The sequence below is a fragment of the Orcinus orca genome, chromosome 13 (assembly GCF_937001465.1).
Source record: "Orcinus orca chromosome 13, mOrcOrc1.1, whole genome shotgun sequence".
NCBI lineage: Eukaryota > Metazoa > Chordata > Mammalia > Artiodactyla > Delphinidae > Orcinus > Orcinus orca.
In genome coordinates this window covers 50,267,698-50,290,480 of record NC_064571.1, presented here as the reverse complement: position 1 = coordinate 50,290,480, position 22,783 = coordinate 50,267,698, and the positions used below count along the sequence as shown (strand labels likewise).

Genomic DNA, 22,783 nt, shown 5'->3' with positions numbered 1-22,783 from the left:
AGATGTCAAAAAGCAGGCTCAAATTGATTAACATTTGCTGGAGTAAATATGTTTTTCTAGTCCAAGTGGAGTATCTATTTAATGCTATAACGAAAGCACTGCAGAAGTGATTAGCACACTAATTAGGTGAACTAAAGAATGCAAAGAAGCAGAATATAACAAGATGCATAGCTCCCATTTTATATCAGGCATTAGTCTAGGTTTGCAAACAGTCCAGAAAATTTAAGATTTATGGGATGAAAAGTTTAAAACACGAATAAGGACTTTTAAGCCGTAACTGGGGGTTTGGTCAATTGTCAGAAATGAAAATTTTGCCTGCCAGAGAATTCTGCTCTTCTCATTTATAGGTGGAATTAGAATTATTTTGAGTGTGATAACAAAGATCTAGTACCTTCACAGCCTCTCTCAATCTGTCCATTGCAGAAAAGAGCATCTGAGATGAGGTCTGGAAGCCGTCCATTTAGATCAACTGATGCCAGGCAGCCTTGAAAGCCCTCCTTGGCATGGACGAGTTTCGGCAAGGATTTATATGTTTCCTTGGCCACTCCTCCTATATACAAGTCACCTGTGGGAAGACAAAAATTTTGGTCACAAAAGTAACTTAACATTGACTTTAAACAACAGTAGAACACACAAAAAATAGGTTTATTTTTCATTAAATTAATTTTAAAAAGTAAATTTATGACTATATATTTTCTTAAAAGTACAAAACAGGGGAAGATGGTGGAAGAGTAAGACACGGAGATCACCTTCCTCCCCACATATACATCAGAAATACATCTACACGTGGAACAACTCCTACAGAAAACCTACTAAACGCTGGCAGAAGACCTCAGGCCTCCCAAAAGGCAAGAAACTCCCCACGTACCTGGGGTAGGGCAAAAGAAAAAACAGAGACAAAAGAATAGAGACAGGACCTGCACCAGTGGGACGGAGCTGTGAAGGAGGAAAGCTTTCCACACACTAGAAGCCCCTTCGCGGATGGAGACGGCGGGTGGCGGAGGGGGGAGCTTCGAAGCCACGGAGGAGAGCGCAGCAACAGGGGTGCGGAGGGCAAAGCGCAGACATTCCCGCACAGAAGTTCGATGCCGACCGGCACTCACCAGCACGAGAGGCTTGTCTGCTCACCCGCCGAGGCGGGCGGGGCTGGGAGCTGAGGCTTGGGCCTCGGTCGCAGCGCCGGAAGAGGACTGGGGTTGGCGGCGTGAACACAGCCTGAAGGGGGTTAGTGCGTCACGCCTAGCCGGGAGGGAGTCCGGGGAAAAGTCTGGAGCTGCCGAAGAGGCAAGAGACTTTTTCTTCCCTCTTTGTTCCTGGTGCGCGAGGAGAGGGGATTAAGAGCGCCGCTTAAAGGAGCTCCAGAGACGGGCGCGAGCCGCGGCTAAAAGCGCGGACCCCAGAGACGGGCAGGAGACGCTAAGGCTGCTGCTGCCGCCACCAAGAAGCCTGTGTGCGAGCACAGGTCACTATCCACACCCCCATTCCGGGGAGCCTATGCGGCCTGCCACTGCCAGGGTCCCGTGATCCAGGGACAACTTCCCCGGGAGAACGCACGGCGCGCCTCAGACTGGTGCAACGTCATGCAGGCCTCTGCCGCCGCAGGCCCGCCCCGCACTCCTTGCCCCTCCCTCTCCCCCGGCCTGAGTGAGCCAGAGCCCGCGAGTCAGCGGCTCCTTTAACACCGTCCTGTCTGAGCGAAGAACAGACGCCCTCCGGCGACCTACACACAGAGGCGGGGCCAAATCCAAAGCTGAGCCCCTGGGAGTGTGAGAACAAAGAAGAGAAAGGGAAATCTCTCCCAGCAGCCTCAGAAGCAGCGGATTAAAGCTCCACAATCAACTTGATGTACCCTGCATCTGTGGAATACCTGAATAGACAACGAATCATCCCAAATTGAGGAGGTGGACTTTGGGAGCAAGATTTATGATTTTTTCCCCTTTTCCTGTTTTTGTGAGTGTGTATGTGTGTGCTTCTGTGTGAGATTTTGTCTGTATAGCTTTGCTTCCACCATTTGTCCTAGGGTTCTATCCGTCCATTTTTTTGTTGTTATTTTAATTTTTTTTTCTTTTTTTCTCTTAATAATTATTTTTTTATTCTAATAACTTTATATTTTATCTTTATTTTATTTTACTTTATCTCCTTTCTTTTTTCCTTCCTTCCCTCCTTCCTTCCTTCCTCCTTTCTTCCTTCCTTCCTTCCTTTCTTCTACTAATTCTTTCTTTCTACTTTTCCTCCCTTTTATTCTGAGCCGTGTGGATGAATGGCTCTTGGTGCTACAGCCAGGAGTCAGTGCTGTGCCTCTGAGGAGGGAGAGCCAACTTCAGGACACTTGTCCACAAGAGACCTCCCAGCTCCACATAATATCAAATGGCAAAAATCTCCCAGAGATCTCCATCTCAACACCAGCACCCAGCTTCACTCAACGACCGGCAAGCTACAGTGCTGGACATCCTATGCAAAACAACTAGCAAGAAGGAACACAACCCCACCCATTAGCAGAGAGGCTACCTAAAATCATAATAAGTCCACAGACACCCCAAAACACACCACCAGACGTGGACCTGCCCACCAGAAAGACAAGATCCAGCCTCATCCACCAGAACACAGGCACTAGTCCCCTCTACCAGGAAGCCTACACAACCCACTGAACCAACCTTAGCCACTGGGGAGAGACACCAAAAACAACGGGAACTACGAACCTGCAGCCTGCAAAAAGGAGACCCCAAACACAGTAAGATAAGCAAAATGAGAAGACAGAAAAACACACAGCAGATGAAGGAGCAAGATAAAAACCCACCAGACCTAACAAATGAAGAGGAAATAGGCAGTCTACCTGAAAAAAAATTCAGAATAATGATAGTAAAAATGATCCAAAATCTTGGAAATATAATACACAAAATGCAAGAAACATTTAACAAGGACACAGAAGAACTAAAGATGAAACAAACAATGATGAACAACACAATAAATGAAATTAAAAATCTCTAGATGGGATCAATAGCAGAATAACTGAGGCAGAAGAACAGATAAGTGACCTGGAAGATAAAATAGTGGAAATAACTACTGCAGAGCAGAATAAAGAAAAAAAAGAACTGAGAACAGTCTCAGAGACCTCTGGGACAACATCAAATGCACCAACATTTGAATTATAGGGGTTCCAGAAGAAGAAGAGAAAAAGAAAGGGACTGAGAAAATATTTGAAGAGATTATAGTTGAAAACTTCCCTAATATGGGAAAGGAAATAGTTAATCAAGTCCAGGAAGCACAGAGAATGCCATACAGGATAAATCCAAGGAGAAATACGCCAAGACACATATTAATCAAACTGTCAAAAATTAAATACAAAGAAAATATATTAAAAGCAGCAAGGGGAAAACAACAAATAACACACAAGAGAATCACCATAAGGTTAACAGCGGATCTTTCAGCAGAAACTCTGCAAGCCAGAAGGGACTGGCAGGACATATTTAAAGTGATGAAGGAGAAAAACCTGCAACCAAAATTACTCTACTCAGCAAGGATCTCATTCACATTTGATGGAGAAATTAAAACCTTTAGACAAGCAAAAGCTGAGAGAGTTCAGCACCCCCAAACCAGCTTTACAACAACTGCTAAAGGAACTTCTCTAGGCAAGAAACACAAGGGAAGGAAAAGACCTACAATAACGAACCCAAAACAATTTAGAAAATGGGAATAGGAACATACATATCGATAATTACCTTAAATGTAAATGGACTAAATGCTCCCACCAAAAGACACAGATTGGCTGAATGGATACAAAAACAAGACCCATATATTTGCTGTCTACAAGAGACCCACTTCAGACCTAGAGACACATACAGACTGAAAGTGAGGAGATGAAAAAAGTTATTTCATGCAAATGGAAACCAAAAGAAAGCTGGAGTAGCAATTCTCATATCAGACAAAATAGACCTTAAAATAAAGACTATTAGAAGAGACAAAGAAGGACACTACATAATGATCAAGGAATCGATCCAAGAAGAAGATATAACAATTGCAAATATGTATGCACCCAACATAGGAGCACCTCAATACATAAGGCAAATACTAACAGCCATAAAAGGGGAAATCGACAGTAACATATTCATAGTAGGGGACTTTAACACCCCACTTTCACCAATGGACAGATCATCCAAAATGAAAATAAATAAGGAGACACAAGCTTTAAATGATACATTAAACAAGATGGACTTAATTGATATTTATAGGACATTCCATCCAAAAACAACAGAATACATATTTTTCCCAAGTGCTCATGGAACATTCTCCAGGATAGATCATACCTTGGGTCACATATCAAGCCTTCGTAAATTTAAGAAAATTGAAATTGTATCAAGTATCTTTTCCGACCAAAACGCTATGAGACTAGATATCAATTACAGGAAAAAATCTGTAAAAAATACAAACACATGGAGGCTAAACAATACACTACTTATAACGAAGTGATCACTGAAGAAATCAAAGAGGAAATAAAAAAATACCTAGAAACAAATGACAATGGAGACACGACGACCCAAAATCTATGGGATGCAGCAAAAGCAGTTCTAAGAGGGAAGTTTATAGCAATACAATCCTACGTTAAGAAACAGGAAACATCTCGAATAAACAACCTAACCTTGCACCTAAAGCAATTAGAGAAAGAAGAACAAAAAAACCCCAAAGTTAGCAGAAGGAAAGAAATCATAAAAATCATATCAGAAATAAATGAAAAAGAAAAGAAGGAAACAATAGCAAAGATCAATAAAATTAAAAGCTGGTTTTTTGAGAAGATAAACAAAATTGATAAACCCTTAGACTCATCAAGAAAAAAAGGGAGAAGACTCAAATCAATAGAATTAGAAATGAAAAAGGAGAAGTAACAACTGACACTGCAGAAATACAAAAGATCATGAGAGATTACTACAAGCAACTCTATGCCAACAAAATGAACAACCTGGAAGAAATGGACAAATTATTAGAAATGCACAACCTGCCAAGACTGAATCAGGAAGAAATAGAAAATATGAACAGACCAATCACAAGCACTGAAATTGAAACTGTGATTAAAAATCTTCCAACAAACAAAAGCCCAGGACCAGATGGCTTCACAGGCGAATTCTATGAAACATTTAGAGAAGAGCTAACAACTATCCTTCTCAAACTCTTCCAAAATATAGCAGAGGGAGGAACACTCCCAAACTCATTCTATGAGGCCACCATCACCCTGATACCAAAACCAGACAAGGATGTCACAAAGAAAGAAAACTACAGGCCAATATCACTGATAAACATAGATGCAAAAATCCTCAACAAAATACTAGCAAACAGAATGCAACAGCACATTAAAAGGATCATACACCATGATCAAGTGGGGTTTATTCCAGGAATGCAAGGATTCTTCAATATACGCAAATCTATCAATGTGATAAACCATATTAACAAATTGAAGGAGAAAAACCATATGATCATCTCAATAGATGCAGGTAAAGCTTTCGACAAAATTCAACACCCATTTATGAAAAAAAACCTGCAGAAAGTAGGAATAGAGGGAACTTTCCTCAACATAATAAAGGCCATATATGACAAACCCACAGCCAACTTCATCCTCAATGGTGAAAAACTGAAAGCATTTCCACTAAGATCAGGAACAAGACAAGGTTGCCCACTCTCACCATTCTTATTCAACATAGTTTTGGAAGTTTTAGCCACAGCGATCAGAGAAGAAAAGGAAATAAAAGGAATCCAAATCGGAAAAGAAGAAGTAAAGCTGTCATTGTTTGCAGATGACATGATAGTATACATAGAGAATCCTAAAGATGCTACCAGAAAACTACTAGAGCTAATCAATGAATGTGGTAAAGTAGCAGGATACAAAATTAATGCACAGAAATCTCTGGCATTCCTCTACACTAATGATGAAAAATCTGAAAGTGAAATCAAGAAAACACTCCCATTTACGATTGCAACAAAAAGAATAAACTATCTAGGAATAAACCTACCTAAGGAGACAAAAGACCTGTATGCAGAAAATTATAAGACACTGATGAAAGAAATTAAAGATGATACAAATAGATGGAGAGATATACCATGTTCTTGGATTGGAAGAATCAACATTGTGAAAATGACTCTACTACCTAAAGCAATCTACAGATTCAATGGAATCCCTATCAAACTACCACTGGCATTTTTCACAGAACTAGAACAAAAACTTTCACAATTTGTATGGAAACACAAAAGACCCCGAATAGCCAAAGCAATCTTGAGAACGAAAAATGGAGCTGGAGGAATCAGGCTCCCTGACTTCAGACTATACTACAAAGCTACAGTAATCAAGACAGTGTGGTACTGGCACAAAAACAGAAATATAGATCAATGGAACAGGATAGAAAGCCCAGAGATAAACCCACGCACATATGGTCACCTTATCTTTGATAAAGGAGGCAGGAATGTACAGTGGAGAAAGGACAGCCTCTTCAATAAGCAGTGCTGGGAAAACTGGACAGGTACATGTAAAAGTGTGAGATTAGATCACTCCCTAACACCATACACAAAAATAAGCTCAAAATGGATTAAAGACCGAAATGTAAGGCCAGAAACTATCAAACTCTTAGAGGAAAACATAGGCAGAACACTCTATGACATAAATCACAGCAAGATCCTTTTTGACCCACCTCCTAGAAAAATGGAAATAAAAACAAAAATAAACAAATGGGACCGAATGAAACTTCAAAGCTTTTGCACAGCAAAGGAAACCATAAACAAGACCAAAAGACAACCCTCAGAATGGGAGAAAATATTTGCAAATGAAGCAACCGACAAAGGATTAATCTCCAAAATTTACAAGCAGCTCATGCAGCTCAATAACAACAAAAAAAAAAACCCAATCCAAAAATGGGCAGAAGACCTAAATAGACATTTCTCCAAAAAAGATATACAGACTGCCAACAAACACATGAAAGAATGCTCAACATCATTAATCATTAGAGAAATGCAAATCAAAACTACAATGAGATATCATCTCACACCAGTCAGAATGGCCATCATCAAAAAATCTAGAAACAATAAATGCTGGAGAGGGTGTGGAGAAAAGGGAACACTCTTGCACTGCTGGTGGGAATGTGAATTGGTTCAGCCACTATGGAGAACAGTATGGAGGTTCCTTAAAAAACTACAAATAGAACTACCATATGACCCAGCAATCCCACTACTGGGCATATACCCTGAGAAAACCATAATTCAAAAAGAGTCATGTACCAAAATGTTCATTGCAGCTCTATTTACAATAGCCCAGAGATGGAAACAACCTAAGTGCCCATCATCTGATGAATGGATAAAGAAGATGTGCAATGGAATATTACTCAGCCATAAAAAGAAACGAAACTGAGCTATTTGTAATGAGGTGGATAGACCTAGAGTCTGTCATACAGAGTGAAGTCAGAAAGAGAAAGACAAATACCGTATGCTAACACATATATATGGAATTTAAGAAAAAAGAATGTCATGAAGAACCTAGGGGTGAGACAGGAATAAAGACACAGACCTACTGGAGAACGGACTTGAGGATATGGGGAGGGGGAAGGGTGAGCTGTGACAAAGCAAGAGAGAGGCATGAACATATATACACTACCAAACGTAAGGTAGATAGCTAGTTGGAAGCAGCCGCGTAGCACAGGGATATCAGCTCGGTGCTTTGTGACCGCCTGGAGGGGTGGGATAGGGAGGGTAGGAGGGAGGGAGACGCAAGAGGGAAGAGATATGGGAACATATGTATATGTATAACTGATTAAGTTTGTTATAAAGCAGAAACTAACACACCATTGTAAAGCAATTATACTCCAATAAAGATGTAAAAAAAAAAAGTACAAAACAATAGAGGTGTTTCAATAATACATCAGCGCTGGAAGAAATTTCTAGAAGCTATTCCCACAGAGAACTTAAGTGAGTTCTATACAGTGTGGCCAAATGGAAGGAACATGTACCATGAAGTGGTCCCTGAATTATTGGGTTGGCCAAAAAGTTCGTTCACGTTTTTCCATAAGATGTTATGGAAGAACCCAAAAGAATTTTTTGGCCAACCCAATAAAATCCAAGTCAAGTTATTTACTGACTCTATGGCTTTGAGCTTTTTTTTTTTTTTTTTTTTTACTTTCTCTGATCATTAGTAATCTCATTTCTAAAATGGGAGCAATAAAACCTATTCCATAGTGTTGTGTGAGGATTAAATGAGATAAAATAATGGAAAGAATCTATCAGAATGAAAATATGTAGTAGATGTTAGCAGGTTTTATTATTATCAAATCTACATTCTGCTTAGAGAGTTCTAGGCCTTTCTGTGAACTAGAAGCTCAATAAATTCTAAATGTCTAATGTCTAAAATTGCCTTTTCTAGTATGCTTGAACCTAACTTATTCACTAACTCACTCCCATAGTAGACTATATATACATGAATATTCCATCCCTTTTCAAGTATTTCATCTTTTAGGTAAAGGCATACCACTCTGAATTCTTTATGCTGTTCTGGGATCTACTGACAAGTTATCAATTAATTTTTCCCAATTTTATTACAGTTTCTAGTGGGACACTTTGCTCTGCTTGTCATCTTCATGTCTCTACGTTTAAGATTTCCCAACTTTATGGACAACTACTTAAAAAAAGACTGCAATCCAAGTTTGATTCTGTTTCTTTTCTATTAAAGATTATTCATCATATCTGTATAGCACTGAGTAGATGTAATTAACTGACTCTAGTAAACAATCAATGCAGAACATAAGGAGGGTGACCCCAAATTTCCATAATATCCTACTCCTGTTTACAAGTCCTGGTAACATATTCTATTTAGCTACTTACTCCTCTGACTTTGCATTGTCATTTGGATTTTCGCTCTCACGTTAACCATTTTATTTAACTTTCATGTTACCTGATACCTTCTCCCACTGTAACACAAAACTCCTGTATTCCTAATGTTCTCTGGGCCCCTTTGTATTGTTTTCATGGGACTTGGGAGGGAGGAGAACTGATACACATGCTGATGCTCACACTGTTTGTTAAATCACGAGTAATAAAGTGCTTGGTGTCTGACCCAGAAAGCTTGTGTCTTCTGCCACCATCCATAAACCAGTAATAGGCTAACCTGGTAAGTAGGGTAAAAATCAAGCAACACACAGAACACCCCTGATTGTACTGATAAGAAAACTGAGCCTGCTTAAAGTCATTTAGCCATAAAAACTGAGAACTGGGCTTCCTGGTGGCGCAGTGGTTGAGAGTCCGCCTGCCGATGCAGGGGACATGGGTTCGTGCCCCGGTCCAGGAAGATCCCACATGCCGCGGAGCGGCTGGGCCCGTGAGCCATGGCCGCTGAGCCTGCGCGTCCGGAGCCTGTGCTCCGCAACGGGAGAGGCCACAACAGTGAGAGGCCCGCGTACCGGAAAAAAAGAAACAAAACAAAACAACAAAAAACAAAACTGAGAACTTAGGTCCCTGACCTACTAACTAGAGCTCTAAGTATTACACTAGGATGCCACTGATCCTGCATAGTTTGTACTGAAGGTACTGGATATGCCTACTTCCCTCACCTTTTAAATAAAAGGAAACATCTGTTGACTATTAACCATCATTCGTAATATTAAAGGAAAGCATGTTTTTGATCTGAAATAGGATACTATTTTTGAAACGTTTGATTTTTCCCTTCCATCTTTCCTTTCTCTCCTTAGTCTTTTCTCTCACTTAAATTTCAAGTGATTGTGTTTTATTTGCCTCAGAGACCAAAGATATAAAGTTATCTTTATGTATTTGATCCTTAAAATTCAAGACTCTTAGAGGAGTGAAATAGACAGAATATACAGGCAATTACATGAGAAGAGTAAAGCTTTCCTGCCCCTCATGTGGGCAAGCAGGAGAGAAAGTTGGAGGAGAAGAAGTTTGAATATAGTCGTTGCCCAGTAGAGGACATAGTGATCTGACTTGAGGCCTGAGCCCTGGTGGATGCCAAAACCTCATGTAGGTTGAGGAAAGTAATATTGATCTGTGTGCATTTCCTCAAGAGAACCCAGAGGCAGCAGTGATATCCTTGAGAAGAAATAGATGCATAGTAGATTCAGACATGCTGGGAGCTTTCTTAGCCTGACAGAACTTTTCACATCCCCTCGTGGTGTGGCAGCAACAGAACAATTCCCAGAGCAGAACAGGAGCAAGCAGAAAAAACCTGGCCTGAGGAGGTCATGCACACAAGAAAGAAGATGCTGGGTAGCAATTCAGCGGGCACCTAAGCAATTAATATAGAATATTTGAGACCAACTCCTGTGCAATCTCTCTACCTCCCCAGATACTGGTACAGTGGAAGCCCCCCACCCCCAAATCATCTAGACATAATCCCAAGGAAATAAGGGAACTGAAATTGGCTGAGATTACAGTTTCACTAACAAAGAATCAGACCTCAAAACAGAAACCAAGGTGAGTTATAGGAAAGTAGAGAAAGTGACCTTTCTTGCTCGTCTGAGATTGTGGGCTGAACTTTATGCTATTACATATCAAATATCAATGCAAGGAAGTGCTCCCTGCATTCATCTGCTGAACTAAATTTGGTAGGAAATGTCAGCTTTCCTCTGGGCCTAATGACTGTAGTATCAGAGAACAGTGGGAGTTGAATTAAGAATTCTCGTCCCTGCTTCGGGTTTTTCAGATGTAGAACTTAGTACTCAAAGTTATGTATGGGATGCTATATATGTGACAACCAATCTTCCTCCTTCTGATTGTAACCTCCTGGAGGATAGAGGTTGTGTCTTTGTCTTAGATTCTCCCACAGTGCCTAGTACTGGACTACAAGCACAGTAGGCAATCAATAAATATTGTCAGTCAACGGATGGATTGAAGTCACAGTAGATAAGAATCAGAAAAGAAAGAAGAATGGTAAGGCAGCATATAGGGAGAGAGCTAATCCTAAAATGCACTTACTTCCTTTCCCCATTTCCTGCTACTTCCTACTTTTTTTTCCTATCAGCACACTTACTTGCCCAAATCAGTTTTTAAAGCTTATTGAGGAAAAGTAGTAATCTTTCCCTTGTGTTGTTAAAGAGCAGAAAATATTGATTCAAGCCGTGCAGGATATAAGCCTCAGACGTACCAAGGTGGATGAGTTTGGCTTTATAAGCAAGGGACTCATTCTTATTTTCATTACTGAAGCTGCTGCATTTAGCACCACAACTTAATACCGTCTTTATAAACTCTTCATATAGCAGAGAGTGGTCTTAAGTCTCCCACAGGACTGCCATAGGAAGAGAACAAAGGAAACCTTTAAGTGGCCTGAGCCCTGTGTAACATTAGCACTTCATCAAAGATGCACCTCCTCCTTTTCATCTGTGGGGTGATGGAAGGGAAATGACCCATTAGCACTAATGGGATCTTGCAGGCAAAATCCTGTGCATGGCAAGGAAGCTAGGCTTTTTAATGACCCAGTGTATGAACGAGAGCCAGGATGGACATCCAGTAACAGTCAGTTTCCTATGGACTTGAAGCCATGCTGGTACCCTTCCTTCAAGCTACGAGTGGTTGATTTTTATTCATATGATTTAAGTAGGCCATGTATGCAACTGACAAGGAAATGATGGAGCTGTGGCAGAAGAAGGTGCAAAGAACATGTACAGAGCCAGATAATCTCAAACATTTGGGGAGTGGGCTTTTAAAAAAAATATCAAGAAACCCTTATCTTTTGTCACTAGTGTGGAGTGTGTGTGTGTGTGTGTGTGTGTGTGTAAAACGGCCCCCCTCTCAAGAATGTCATCTGTGGAATGATCTGAGATGATATCCAAGTATCCATTTCCCAGTAGTTGGGCAGTAATGAGTAGGGAATAGCACACAAGCTTCTTAGTTATAATTGGCTACAAAAAAATGAGAAATACAGGTCGTCCCCGTGTTTCTAGTATAATTAGAGCGACAAGATGTCAAACGTACAAGTCTTATTTTCTCTGACTTACTTTAGACACATTTGTGTACTTGAAGTGTGCCCTGCACTATACAATAAGCAGCTCGAGAGCTTTCTTTGACATAGTTTGAATCCCAGCAGCATTGAATCTGGTAACATAAATGGAACAATCGCTTGATAAATATCTTCTATTTTGATATAAACAGACTGAGACACAAGAATTCTGTGAAGCCCGAGGGACTGGTTGTAAGGTTCAGGCTAAATGCGCCTTATAAAATCAGAGAAATAAAAGGATTTTATGGACATCAGTTGTAAGCTGAAGTATCATGAACGAGTTTAGACCAAAAGAAAGTATAGGATACATTACTTTGTAATGCCATAAATGAAGGTGCCAAACATGGGGAACAGCACAAATGTACCAAGAAGACAAAATTAATACAGCATTCAAAAAAGAGCACAAAAGGCTGGGATGGGCTGGAAAAGAAGAATTATCAAAGGGGCCATGGTAAATAATGTTGGATAAAAAAAGTCAAAGGAAAGCCTTGAGTAACATGATAGAATTTGTGACTACTGTTTGTTTTTTTTTTTTTAAAGGCAATGAGAAGTCCAAAAATAAAAGTCATGCAGCCTAGGAGATGAGGGAATTTGAAACAGTAATAATTAACAGTAATAATAATAATTAACAGTAATAATAAACAGTAATAATTTGGAGAGAAGAGATGAAACTGCATTTAACATTAAACATGTGTAATTTGAGTAGGAGTGTCCTACAGGGATGATATGAACTGGGGGCTTAGGGATGCTGGGGCTGGAAGGCCTGGCTTGGGAGCCATCAACCAAAAGCAGAAAAATGAAGTGGTGTAGGAGGTTTTCTCTTCTCTTAAAACAGGGAGCATGAGGCAGTTAGAGCAAGGACTCTGAGCTCTACAGCAGCAGAATGCCAGCGTCAAGGTATAATTAGTTCTTTGACTCAGCTTTCCTGTTTATCCATATGTATTTTTTAGTGCCTCTTAAACATCTCAGTTTCATTTTAATTTAAAAAGAGCATATATAAAAAGGACAACTGCTTTGTAGATTTGGATAGCTAAAACTCTAGGGAAACTTAAGGAGGCTCCCACAATCTCTTATAAGAGGCATTTGAAAAAAAAAAAAAAAAAAAAAAAAGCTGGAGCAATACACACTGTCTGACTTTCCTACTGGCCAGACTGGAGAAAGTACAATTCTGGAGGCTCTGCTCAGAGGATTTGACTTTGGACAGCAAATTGGGAGACTTCGCTAACATTCCTCTCAATTCTTGTTGTGATTGGCTGGTAGAAAAAGTACAATCAGGCTGGGCTAGTTTCTCAGAGTTATTCTGCAGGAAAGATGCCCTTCCTTACATCAGAGAACAATCAAAATCTGCCTCCACCTCGGTTTGTATCTTTATCTTTAATTTTAATCTTTTGTCACACATCCACAAATGAACATCGGCAGGTTGGATCTTGACCATATAAGTTAATGCAGGCTTTCTTTGGGAGGCAAATTAAATGTAATCCTCTTTTTATAACAGGTGTGCCCTGTTAGACAGAAGAAAAAAAATCATCTCTAGTCCCTGGAGAACAAGCACAAACTTACTTACTTCATGTTTTTTCTGGGTAGAAAGCCAACGTTACTATTTCCTGTGATTGCTTAGATAAGTGATGTTACATTACTAGAAGCAAAAGCATGGGAAATTGTTAATATTTCTCTAACACATTTGAACCTAAGAGTAGATAAATGAATACGTTCATAACAATGTTCAGTTTGGATTGAACAACAAACACCATCCGAAACCACATCTAAGTTCAGCGCACACCAAGCAGTCATTATTGAAGTCAAAGTTGGCAATTCAGGTGGATGTTTTGCTCTGAAACGCTAGACCTGTGCCCTCCATAGATCTCTATGAAAAATCAGGTTAATTTTAGAAATTCAGTGGTCATCAGTTTGATTTATTAGATACTGTCTAAATTCTCTACACCTTAGTCTTCCTTGGTGCATAAAGGGTTTAATCCTAGAATAACCTGTTCTTACTTCTAGGAAATACCTGCAAATCCTTATCTTTAGTCCTATCCTGGTTTTCTAAGTTCAACCTAAAAACAAACCATCATCTTTCCCCCCTCCCCACACTGGGAAATTACTTCTAGACTTCCCTGTTTTATAGCAATCACATTTCTAGTCTCCCTATTACCCAAACTGAAATTAATTTCAATATCATTTTTTAACTCCATTCTATTTCTTATACCTTACATTCAAATTACTGCTGAGAACTTTGATGTGGATGACTCAACTTGGCCAATACTTCTGACGTCTGCCTCCATTTTCCTTTCCTTTTCCAGTTCTTATCTTCCTTTCCCCACGTACACCTTTTATGCAGTAACCCATTACCTGGTGTCCCTGCCTCTATCCATCCTCCTCATTAATACCATATCCATCGTGCCCATACTGTGTTCTGATTTCTTTAATACAACCTGCTGGTTTCTAAATAAAGTGTGAGGTTCAGGGTGGTCAAGATTTTGAGATATCCTCCCTCAGTAAGTTTTTCTAAACTTTGAACAATGTCTCCCCAACAATTTTTGCCAGGGAGAGAATTAGGCTAACATCAATCCTCTACCTATATTTTAATCTTTAGTCAAACTGTATTTTTCACCATTTCTCCAATATTGCACGGTTACTGTTCCATCACTCTTCACAGTACATTACTTCCATCATGAGTGTCTTTCCCCTTCCAATGTTCCATTTGAAAGCCTGATGCAATTTCAGGGTCTCAACTAAAATTCCACCTTGTTAGTGTGTTTTCTCAGTCATACGCAAGTATGATCTTTGAATCCCCGTAATATTTTGAACCTCTTTTCTGACAATTAGCATTTCCTTCCCAGTTCTCTGTGTGGATATCTTGCCTTCCCATTATTTTATAAATTCCTTGAAGAAAGCATCATAAGCAAAGCACCTTTTTAGTCTCATTTTTACTTAGCACTCACTAATTATTTGCTGACTCATTGAATGAATGGATGAATTAGCAGTTTTCATTCAATAAATAATCATTTGAACAATAAGGACATAGTGAAGGTTCCCTGGTTCCCTACACCTGAGAAATAATGAATGAAGTTAATTGTGGGGAATTTTTCTTCTACTGACCGCTTTCTTGAAGCCACCCAGCTCGTTAAGAGGGTTCAATGCAGTGACTTTTTTTTCCATTCTGACAGTGTAATTCAGGAACAATTTTAACCAACATGTGTTGAATTCATTTGCAGAGAGAGGCAGACAAAGATAGAGGTACAGAAATAGTTTAGGGTATCAATGTGTGGTGATGAGAACCTATTCATGAGTCTCTTCAGCAGTTAAAATAAATGCCAAAATCTTTGTGGGAAATTACAGTTCAGCCTATCCACCTCTACCTCATTCTATCTCTGGCCATTCTGTCATTCTCTGTGTTGCCCCATATACAAATATAACGTAACTCATGTGGCCTCCCTAGGCACACTCCCCACTATGGACACTTTACACTATTTCTCCAGATGCTTCTACTTTGTTACACTGTTATCATTACAGAGAGGTGGGGATTTATTGTTTGTGGTCATAGAACAGAGCCAAGCTAACTGCGTGGACCCCTGATGCTTTGCCCTGGTACATCTGTTAATCCCTACGTGCACTTCCTGTGGGTTTGCAGATGTCTCTCTCCACCTAGCCTGTGGACTGCCACTCCAGGATTCCTGGTATTAGATTCCCTCTGGTCTCCTGCTTCTAGCTCTTAGGTCCTTGCCAGCCACAGGTATCCCTGATTCCATAGCAGGCTCCCATATCCAACAGTTTGTATATTGTTTTCACTACAAAGGCACTGAATTTCACAAAAATCACTGAGACAACTGAATTTAAATGTACAGAGCCCGAACCGAGTGAGAGAGAGCCTCATCACTTCTTTGAGTCCTTCATGATCAGTGCAAGCTTTGCCATGGTCAAAACCAGAAAAGACAGCTCTGACTTTATCATTATAACAATAACTGACATTGGTGTAGAGCCCTAAACTTTACTGAGCACTTGCACGTAGGTATTGTCATTTGGTTTTCACCCGATGAGCTACAGAAAGAATAAAGGTTAGCATGGACACGTGTCCCAGACAAAGACACTATGGTTCAGTGCTACAACACCAGAAAAATGGCAGGGTCCGATTCCAAGCCCAGGTCTCCTGAATCCACGATAATTTTCACTTAATCTGCACTAGTTTACACACTGTATAATCCAGGTGGTTAGTGGCCAATTTGTACAGCTCCACTGCTACAAAATACAGGAATGTTTTGGAGTAACTTGGCCAGTGGAGAAAAGTAATGGTAATAAATGTTCACAGAGTCCAAGCCAAATAACACAGATTCCCAGGATGATGTGGGACGTATCTGCACGTTCACTGAGTAATCTCATGAAAATAAAGCCAATTTGCTTCTATAGTCATAAACGCGAGGTATCTAAATTCCAATGAGTCGGTAGAACTCTTACGACTTCCAAATTTGATTTTTAGATATGGAAGCCACTTTCCAGTTGCCTCCCACAGAGAGATAAGTAAGACACCTGTATTCATCTGTAACCCAGCCTAATACCTGTGTGTGAACAGGTGGGCGGGCACCAAGAAAACTGGAGTTCAGACCTTAATGTTTCCCTGTAGTAAGGCTTTAAGAGTTAATATTGACATTATAGTTATGGACAGGACAGAAAATGCTTTCAACATTCTGAAATTTCTGTTTCTAGCTGATAGTTTTGAACTAAAATTGCCCAAAGAAGGAGAATTTTTGAAAAGTATGATTGTAAAACTTAGCATGAAGACAGATGTTGTGTGTTTGGCCAACAGACTGTAAGGCAAAGCTGGTGGGAAATAATAAAGTGAAATTGCTACGGAGGGGTGTGTGGTAATCCATCTTCTTTATAACCACGCTAGGTCAGTGACACTGTGGCAGTTGGGGTGTGAGTTCGGGCATATCAGTTCATGCCAAGCTAACTTTGTCTCATGCTTGGTAAATTTACCTTTTGGTAAAAACAGGGTTCAAATATTTTCATTACTTTTCCATTTTCCCCACCCAAGTGACAGCCAGTTTAGATACTGTAGACATACTTTAGCAGCATCCGTCCTGTCACCATTTCACGTTTCGTTTTCCACTCTCTGGGTGTTGTTCTCTGGGACTGCATACGGTCTGCAGAGCTTCCCTACCTCACAAATACTGTTCCACCTGACATGTGCACAGCACCTCAGTTTAAATGGTGCTTTGCCAGCTCTCGTTCCATTTGATTCTCATACCAACTCTTCACAGTAGGCAGGAAGTTGTTATTATCCCTACCTGACAGGTGAGCAAATTACCCTTCTGGAAAAGTAAGTGACCTGCCCAAGGTAATGCAACCAGTCCCAGGAGAATAACACTGGCACCCCAGCCTCCAGTTCCAGGTGACCTCTTTTCCCACTGTACTACACTGCCTCCTAGTTTTACTAAAAACCTTCTCAGTGACAGGCATAGAATGGGTAGAGGCGTTTAGAAATGACTGTTCTGTAAATTAATAGAGACTTATAACTAGAGGACCTGTAAGAGGACCTATTCAAACCTGTTATCTTTCCTGAAATTTTGAGGAGCTCAGTATAACAACTTGGCTTTCTTTTTCAAAATAACTTTTCTTATTTCAAAGAAAGTTTCTTTTCCTATTTCAAAATAAATGTACATTTATTTTGGGTGGGGAAGATCTAGTGGTGTACAGAGTAAGTATAAAAGAACAGCTCTTCTCCATCATAATGGCCTGTTTAATGCAGGTCAAAAATGTCACCTGCTCTCCACTTAGATACACAGCAGAAAAGAGGGGAAAGCCACCAGGGTTTTCTGGAGAGCCTGAAAGGACAAAGTGATACAAAGCGCACAAAAAAGCTTTACAGACATTGCCAAAAAGCTTCTTAAAATATGATGAGCTTGAGAGAGTCAAATAAAACTCACATTTTTCTTAAGTACCTGAACTCTTCTGTATTTTTTTCAAAGAACAAATTGCTTCTGTGCTTAAAGGATGGAAGAGTCTCAATCAGGTCATCAAATCCCACTGGCATAGTATATAAAATTCCCTAGGGCGTGTCTCCAAATACTTTGTTCTTCCAATACTTAAATTATTCTTAAGGAGAAATGCAAATAGTTAACAGCAGTAATCAAAAAGTGGGTCGAGAAGGTGTGGGGAACTTTCCCTAAAGGCTAGGAAAATGGAGGGCTTAACAGTTGAACGGACTAGCAAATAATCTACTGGAACAAGCTGATGATGGATTGATAGGCCAATCTCCAATCATCCAACCAAGGACTATATTTGCCTGGGCCTGCTTTAAGCATCTATAAATGCAAATGTTCTATAGAATACATATTAAGGACACACAGCAATTAAAATTGTTGGCTGTTGTGTTTGACGAAGACTTTAGGGGCTAAGGAAACAGAACCAATATATAGGTTCTATAGGAGAGCAAGTGGAAAGTGAAAGGAGAAATACCCAGTTATTCTGTAATTACCAGAAGTGACATTTGCAGCATTACACAGGTAGGAATGTAGAAGTTTGAAGAACTATGTTTTATACAAAGGAGGAAATAATTTCTTTTATTACATGATATTTTTCCCTAAAATTAATATAAGTACTATCTTTCACTCTAGATATCCAGAAGGAATCCCTTCTAATACGTTGGGAAATATATATAGTAGTATTTAAATATTTCTATGGACCTGGGTTCAAATTCTATTTCTGGGCAATTCACTTAGTCTAAGTCTCCATTTTCTCATCTGTAATATGGAAGCACTAATGTCTCACTTATCTAATTGTTGTAAAGATTAAGAGATCATACTTGTAAAATACAGCATCAAAATTGAGGTTCTGACTGAAGTGTCAACATAATAGATATATGATAATGTGAGTCTGAGGCAGATACTGAGATGCAAAATTTACAAAGGAGATGATAAAATACTGGTTCTCAGTCCTTGAAACCCTCAGTTATATCAAGAACATCAAAAGGGTCCAAAACTGGAAAGAAAGATGCCCAAGAGTATTTTCTGAGGTAAGTCCTACGGGGGGATAAATTTGCACTACTGCCCGATAAAGGAGGACTACATTCTAGCCCCAAGCCTAGTGGGAAGGCTCTCAGGTCTCCTGCAGAACTTGTTTTATGTTTCTTGAGGTTGAGGGATACAGAATTGCTGCGTTATAGATACAGTACATTAGTACAGGACCTTAAAGAAGTCTTTTTACAGTCCCTGAACTGCAAGGTGAAACCAGTGGTGGGAGATCCAAACAGTGTTTGTGTTGAGGGGGAGCAGGGCGGGGAGTTGGGGGGTGGAGGTGGGGACAGAACCTAGTACAGCGTGGCTAGGAATGCTAATAACCAACCTCTAAGAAACCCGGGAAAGCCAGCTGGGCTGTCCTGTGCCAGGGCAGTTATGGGAAAGTGGCCTAAATATTGCCGAACCCTGTCATACCCAGGTGGGCCTTACAAGTCCACCCTCCTTATAAACACCTGAGCTTTAAAGAATACACTGGTTGAGCTTGTGCACAGTTGTGAGAATTAAATGAGATCTTATGAGTAAAATATTTATGAGTGCATGGGATGTGATCAGCCCTCAGAAATGGTTAAAATAATTATTACTACCGTTTGATTTTATTATCATTACTGTTTAGGTGACATGTTTAACCTTCCTAAGCCTCACCTTAGCTTCATCATCTGTAACGTGGGGCTAAGTACAGCAACCTCATCAGTTAGCCACGAAGAACAAGGGGATAATATATGTGAATGCTTGGTGAAAAGCGGATGACGATGAAGACGATATGATGGACCTTGCCTAAGGACACAGAAATAAATGGTAGAGACGCTATTTCACCCAAGTCTGTCTGACCCCAAGCCTGAAACTTAATTATAATGCTATATGGCTTCTTGCATTATCCTTAAGAAAAACCTGAATAATTAATTGCAAAGGCCAAGAAAGGGCCCTTTTAAGAGCAGACACAGAAAACCACATTAATGTGGCATTAACAAGAAACCCTGATTGACCTCATGGGGTTCTGAAGTAGCATCGGAAGTACCCTCCAGTGTATGAAAATCATGGTCCAGCAGCAGCACAGTGGCATTAAAAATGTGCTTTCCTACATGAGTAAAGTTAGCAGAACTGGCTTTGAAGCATCTCTACAATAGTAGGGGTGACTTTGTACTAGGGCCACCCAATTTTCCAGTCTATTCAGATTTTGACCCATGGCTCTAGACGAATTGTTCAGGGTCGGGGGGAGAAGCTAGCTGTCCTCTGAGTCACGGTGTAAGAGGGCTGGAGCTGCATTATTACGAAACCCTAACTCAATGAAACAACTGCCTGAATATACTAGTGATACTTACTTTTGAGATTTATAACTATCAATTGTAATATTATCCAGATGCCAGCTGGGGCCTCTCTGTCCTTTGTAGATCTAGAGGGGCCTGGTTTGAGTCTTTCCAGTTCCACAGAGGATGAAAATCTGGTTTCCTTCCTCCTGTGTCCCTGTGAATTCCAGTGAGACTCCGACTTCTGCTTCTGGCTTTTGAATCCCATGTGCCGCCTCTGACCCCCGATGGACACAGTCTCTGTCTCCACCCACAGAATAATTTTGTTCACCCAAGCATTTATGATTTGAGCCACCTGAACACATCGGGGCCATGCAATGCCCGGTTGCCCGCCACCTAGATGACCGTAGCCTCAATCCCAAGCCCCTGGTCCAGAGCAAGCCAAAGCCATCCCCTTGAATTTTCATAGCAGCTTAAAGATCACCTTTTGGAGCCCTTAATGGCTCCACTTATACGCCAAGTAGACCGTCCAAATATCTCTTCAAACAAATCCAGAGCAGTCGTATTTTTACAGTGTGACCCTGCCTCCTATCCCCCAACCCTGGTCACAGGTAGGACGTGTGTTCCTATCAAATTTACTCTCCCAAGAATTTGGCCCTAGGCCTCCGAAAGTCAAGTCAGTCTCTCCTGAGTATTTGAATTGGTCAGGGGTGGAAGGCCAGGTCCGGGGAGGCCACGTTTGCCAACGCTGGTGAAAGCAGAGAAAGCCAGTGTGCAGAGACGGAGGAGAAGGAAGGCTCCCTGGGAAGCCAGGAGAAGGCAGCTCAGAGCCCCCATGGAGACCAGGAGGGGACGAGATGCTGGCTTGTTGCTGACAGCTTTCCTGATATGGCTCTCATGAGCTCCAGCTGTAAATTTTCTCTTTCTTACCCTTGGGTTCCTTGAATGCTCTACTCTGCCCCACTTCCCCCTTTTTCATTTAAGTTAGTCTATATGGGTTTACGCTTCTTGTACTCCAAAGACCTTTGTATTTTTCTCCCTTCAGAAAAAAAGAGGGAGGTCTGAGAGCCATGAAAACTGAAGACTTAAGGCTTTCCTCAGTGAGAGAGGTGATACCGAGCTTTCCTTCCCAGATGGCCCTGACACAGGGAGCTCTTGGCCGAGAAGCTCAGCCTCTAAGAAGACAGCTCAGCTGCACTCCTGGCGTTCCCTGAAGAGGGACAAGCGGTGATGAGGCTGAGGTCTTGTGAGCAGTCGCCTGGCCCTTAAGGACCCAGCTCTGAGCACATGCGGGCACTCTGTTCTCCACAGCACACATGGTACCAGCTTTAAGAGCTCATCTCATCTCATCACCGTCCCACTGGGACATGGGAAATGGGCACCTTGTCCAAAAGGCATGTGAGAGCTGGATTCGGATTTCTAGGAGGCCACACTTTCCTGTGGGAGGAGAGGGAAGCTATTTCTCCTGGAAGAGGACATCCTTGCAGATATACCAAGCACACAAGCCAAGCCCTGTGGCTGTCAGAGCTCAGCCAGGGTCGAGGGTGAGAAGGAACAAGCATCAGCACTTAAGTCCCTATAACACCTTCCCCAGAGCAACTGCAAAGGGGAAGGATTGAGGTCCTTAAAGTTGCACCAGAATAAAAAGCTAACGGGGGCTTCCCTGGTGGCGCAGTGGTTGAGAGTCCGCCTGACGATGCAGGGGACGCGGGTTCGTGCCCCGGTCCGGGAGGATCCCATATGCCGCGGAGCGGCTGGGCCCGTGGGCCATGGCCGCTGAGCCTGCGCATCCGGAGCCTGTGCTCCGCAACGGGAGAGGCCACGACAGTGAGAGGCCCGCAAAAAAAAAAAAAAAAAAAAAAAAGCTAACGGGTGACCCATGTGCTACCATGTTCCATCTTGAGCTCATGGTGGACCATACGAACTGGCTTCTTCAGTGAGTCCACAGAAGGCCTCATTTCTTTTCAGCATGTGTTCCAGGCTGTCACTAGCAGAAAACTGAGGTGAATCTGAGCAATGCAACTTGTTGTCCCTGATCTATTGTGAAAAGTGTTAAACTGGGCATCAGAAGACCAGCCAGATCTAGAACACTGACTATCTGGCTGGCTGTGTACAGTCTCCTGAGCACATGTCTCTCATGTGTATAAGGAAAGGCTCAGATCAAAGTGTCTCCAAGATCCCTCCAAGCTCTAAGTTCCCAGGATCCTAAGAGTGGGAAGAGAAATTTTAAATAATAGAATTGGTGGGAGTTGAAAAAAACTGTGCATAGTAAATGTAGAAGAGATTCCAGAACAAGTACAGTGAGTGAAGGAATTTTAAAAAAAAGAAAGAAAAGAGTTCACTGGTAGGGAATAAAGAAGAACTCTGTGGCAGTCGTGGAAGCTGGTCTAAGGGTTATACGGAAGGAGAAGGAAAAACTTCCAAGCCAAACGTTAGACAGCAGGTCCGAGGCAGCTGGGCCTGGGAGGGAAAGGATGTCTCAACGGCGGGGGGCAGGAGGGAGTAGTATTAAAACAAAGTGACAAAGGCATTATAGTAAACAGAGGAGACTG

General features: G+C 41.2%; 1 protein-coding gene and 1 long non-coding RNA gene across 23 annotated transcripts in view; one reads left to right on the top strand and one right to left on the bottom strand.

Annotated features, from left to right (window-relative positions):
- The window catches only part of LOC125960816 (uncharacterized), a 999,117-nt gene that overhangs the window by 417,051 nt on the left and 559,283 nt on the right, over nucleotides 1–22,783 (top strand). The gene's annotated exons all lie outside the window — the stretch shown is intronic.
- NRXN1 (neurexin 1) overlaps nucleotides 1–22,783 on the bottom strand; it is a 1,124,566-nt gene that overhangs the window by 544,612 nt on the left and 557,171 nt on the right. For all 21 annotated transcript variants that reach the window (XM_049695935.1, XM_049695948.1, XM_049695934.1 and 18 more), the window contains one exon: nucleotides 392–565. In XM_049695935.1, coding sequence (XP_049551892.1) covers nucleotides 392–565 — 174 coding nt within the window. The remainder of the gene's footprint in view (nucleotides 1–391; nucleotides 566–22,783) is intronic.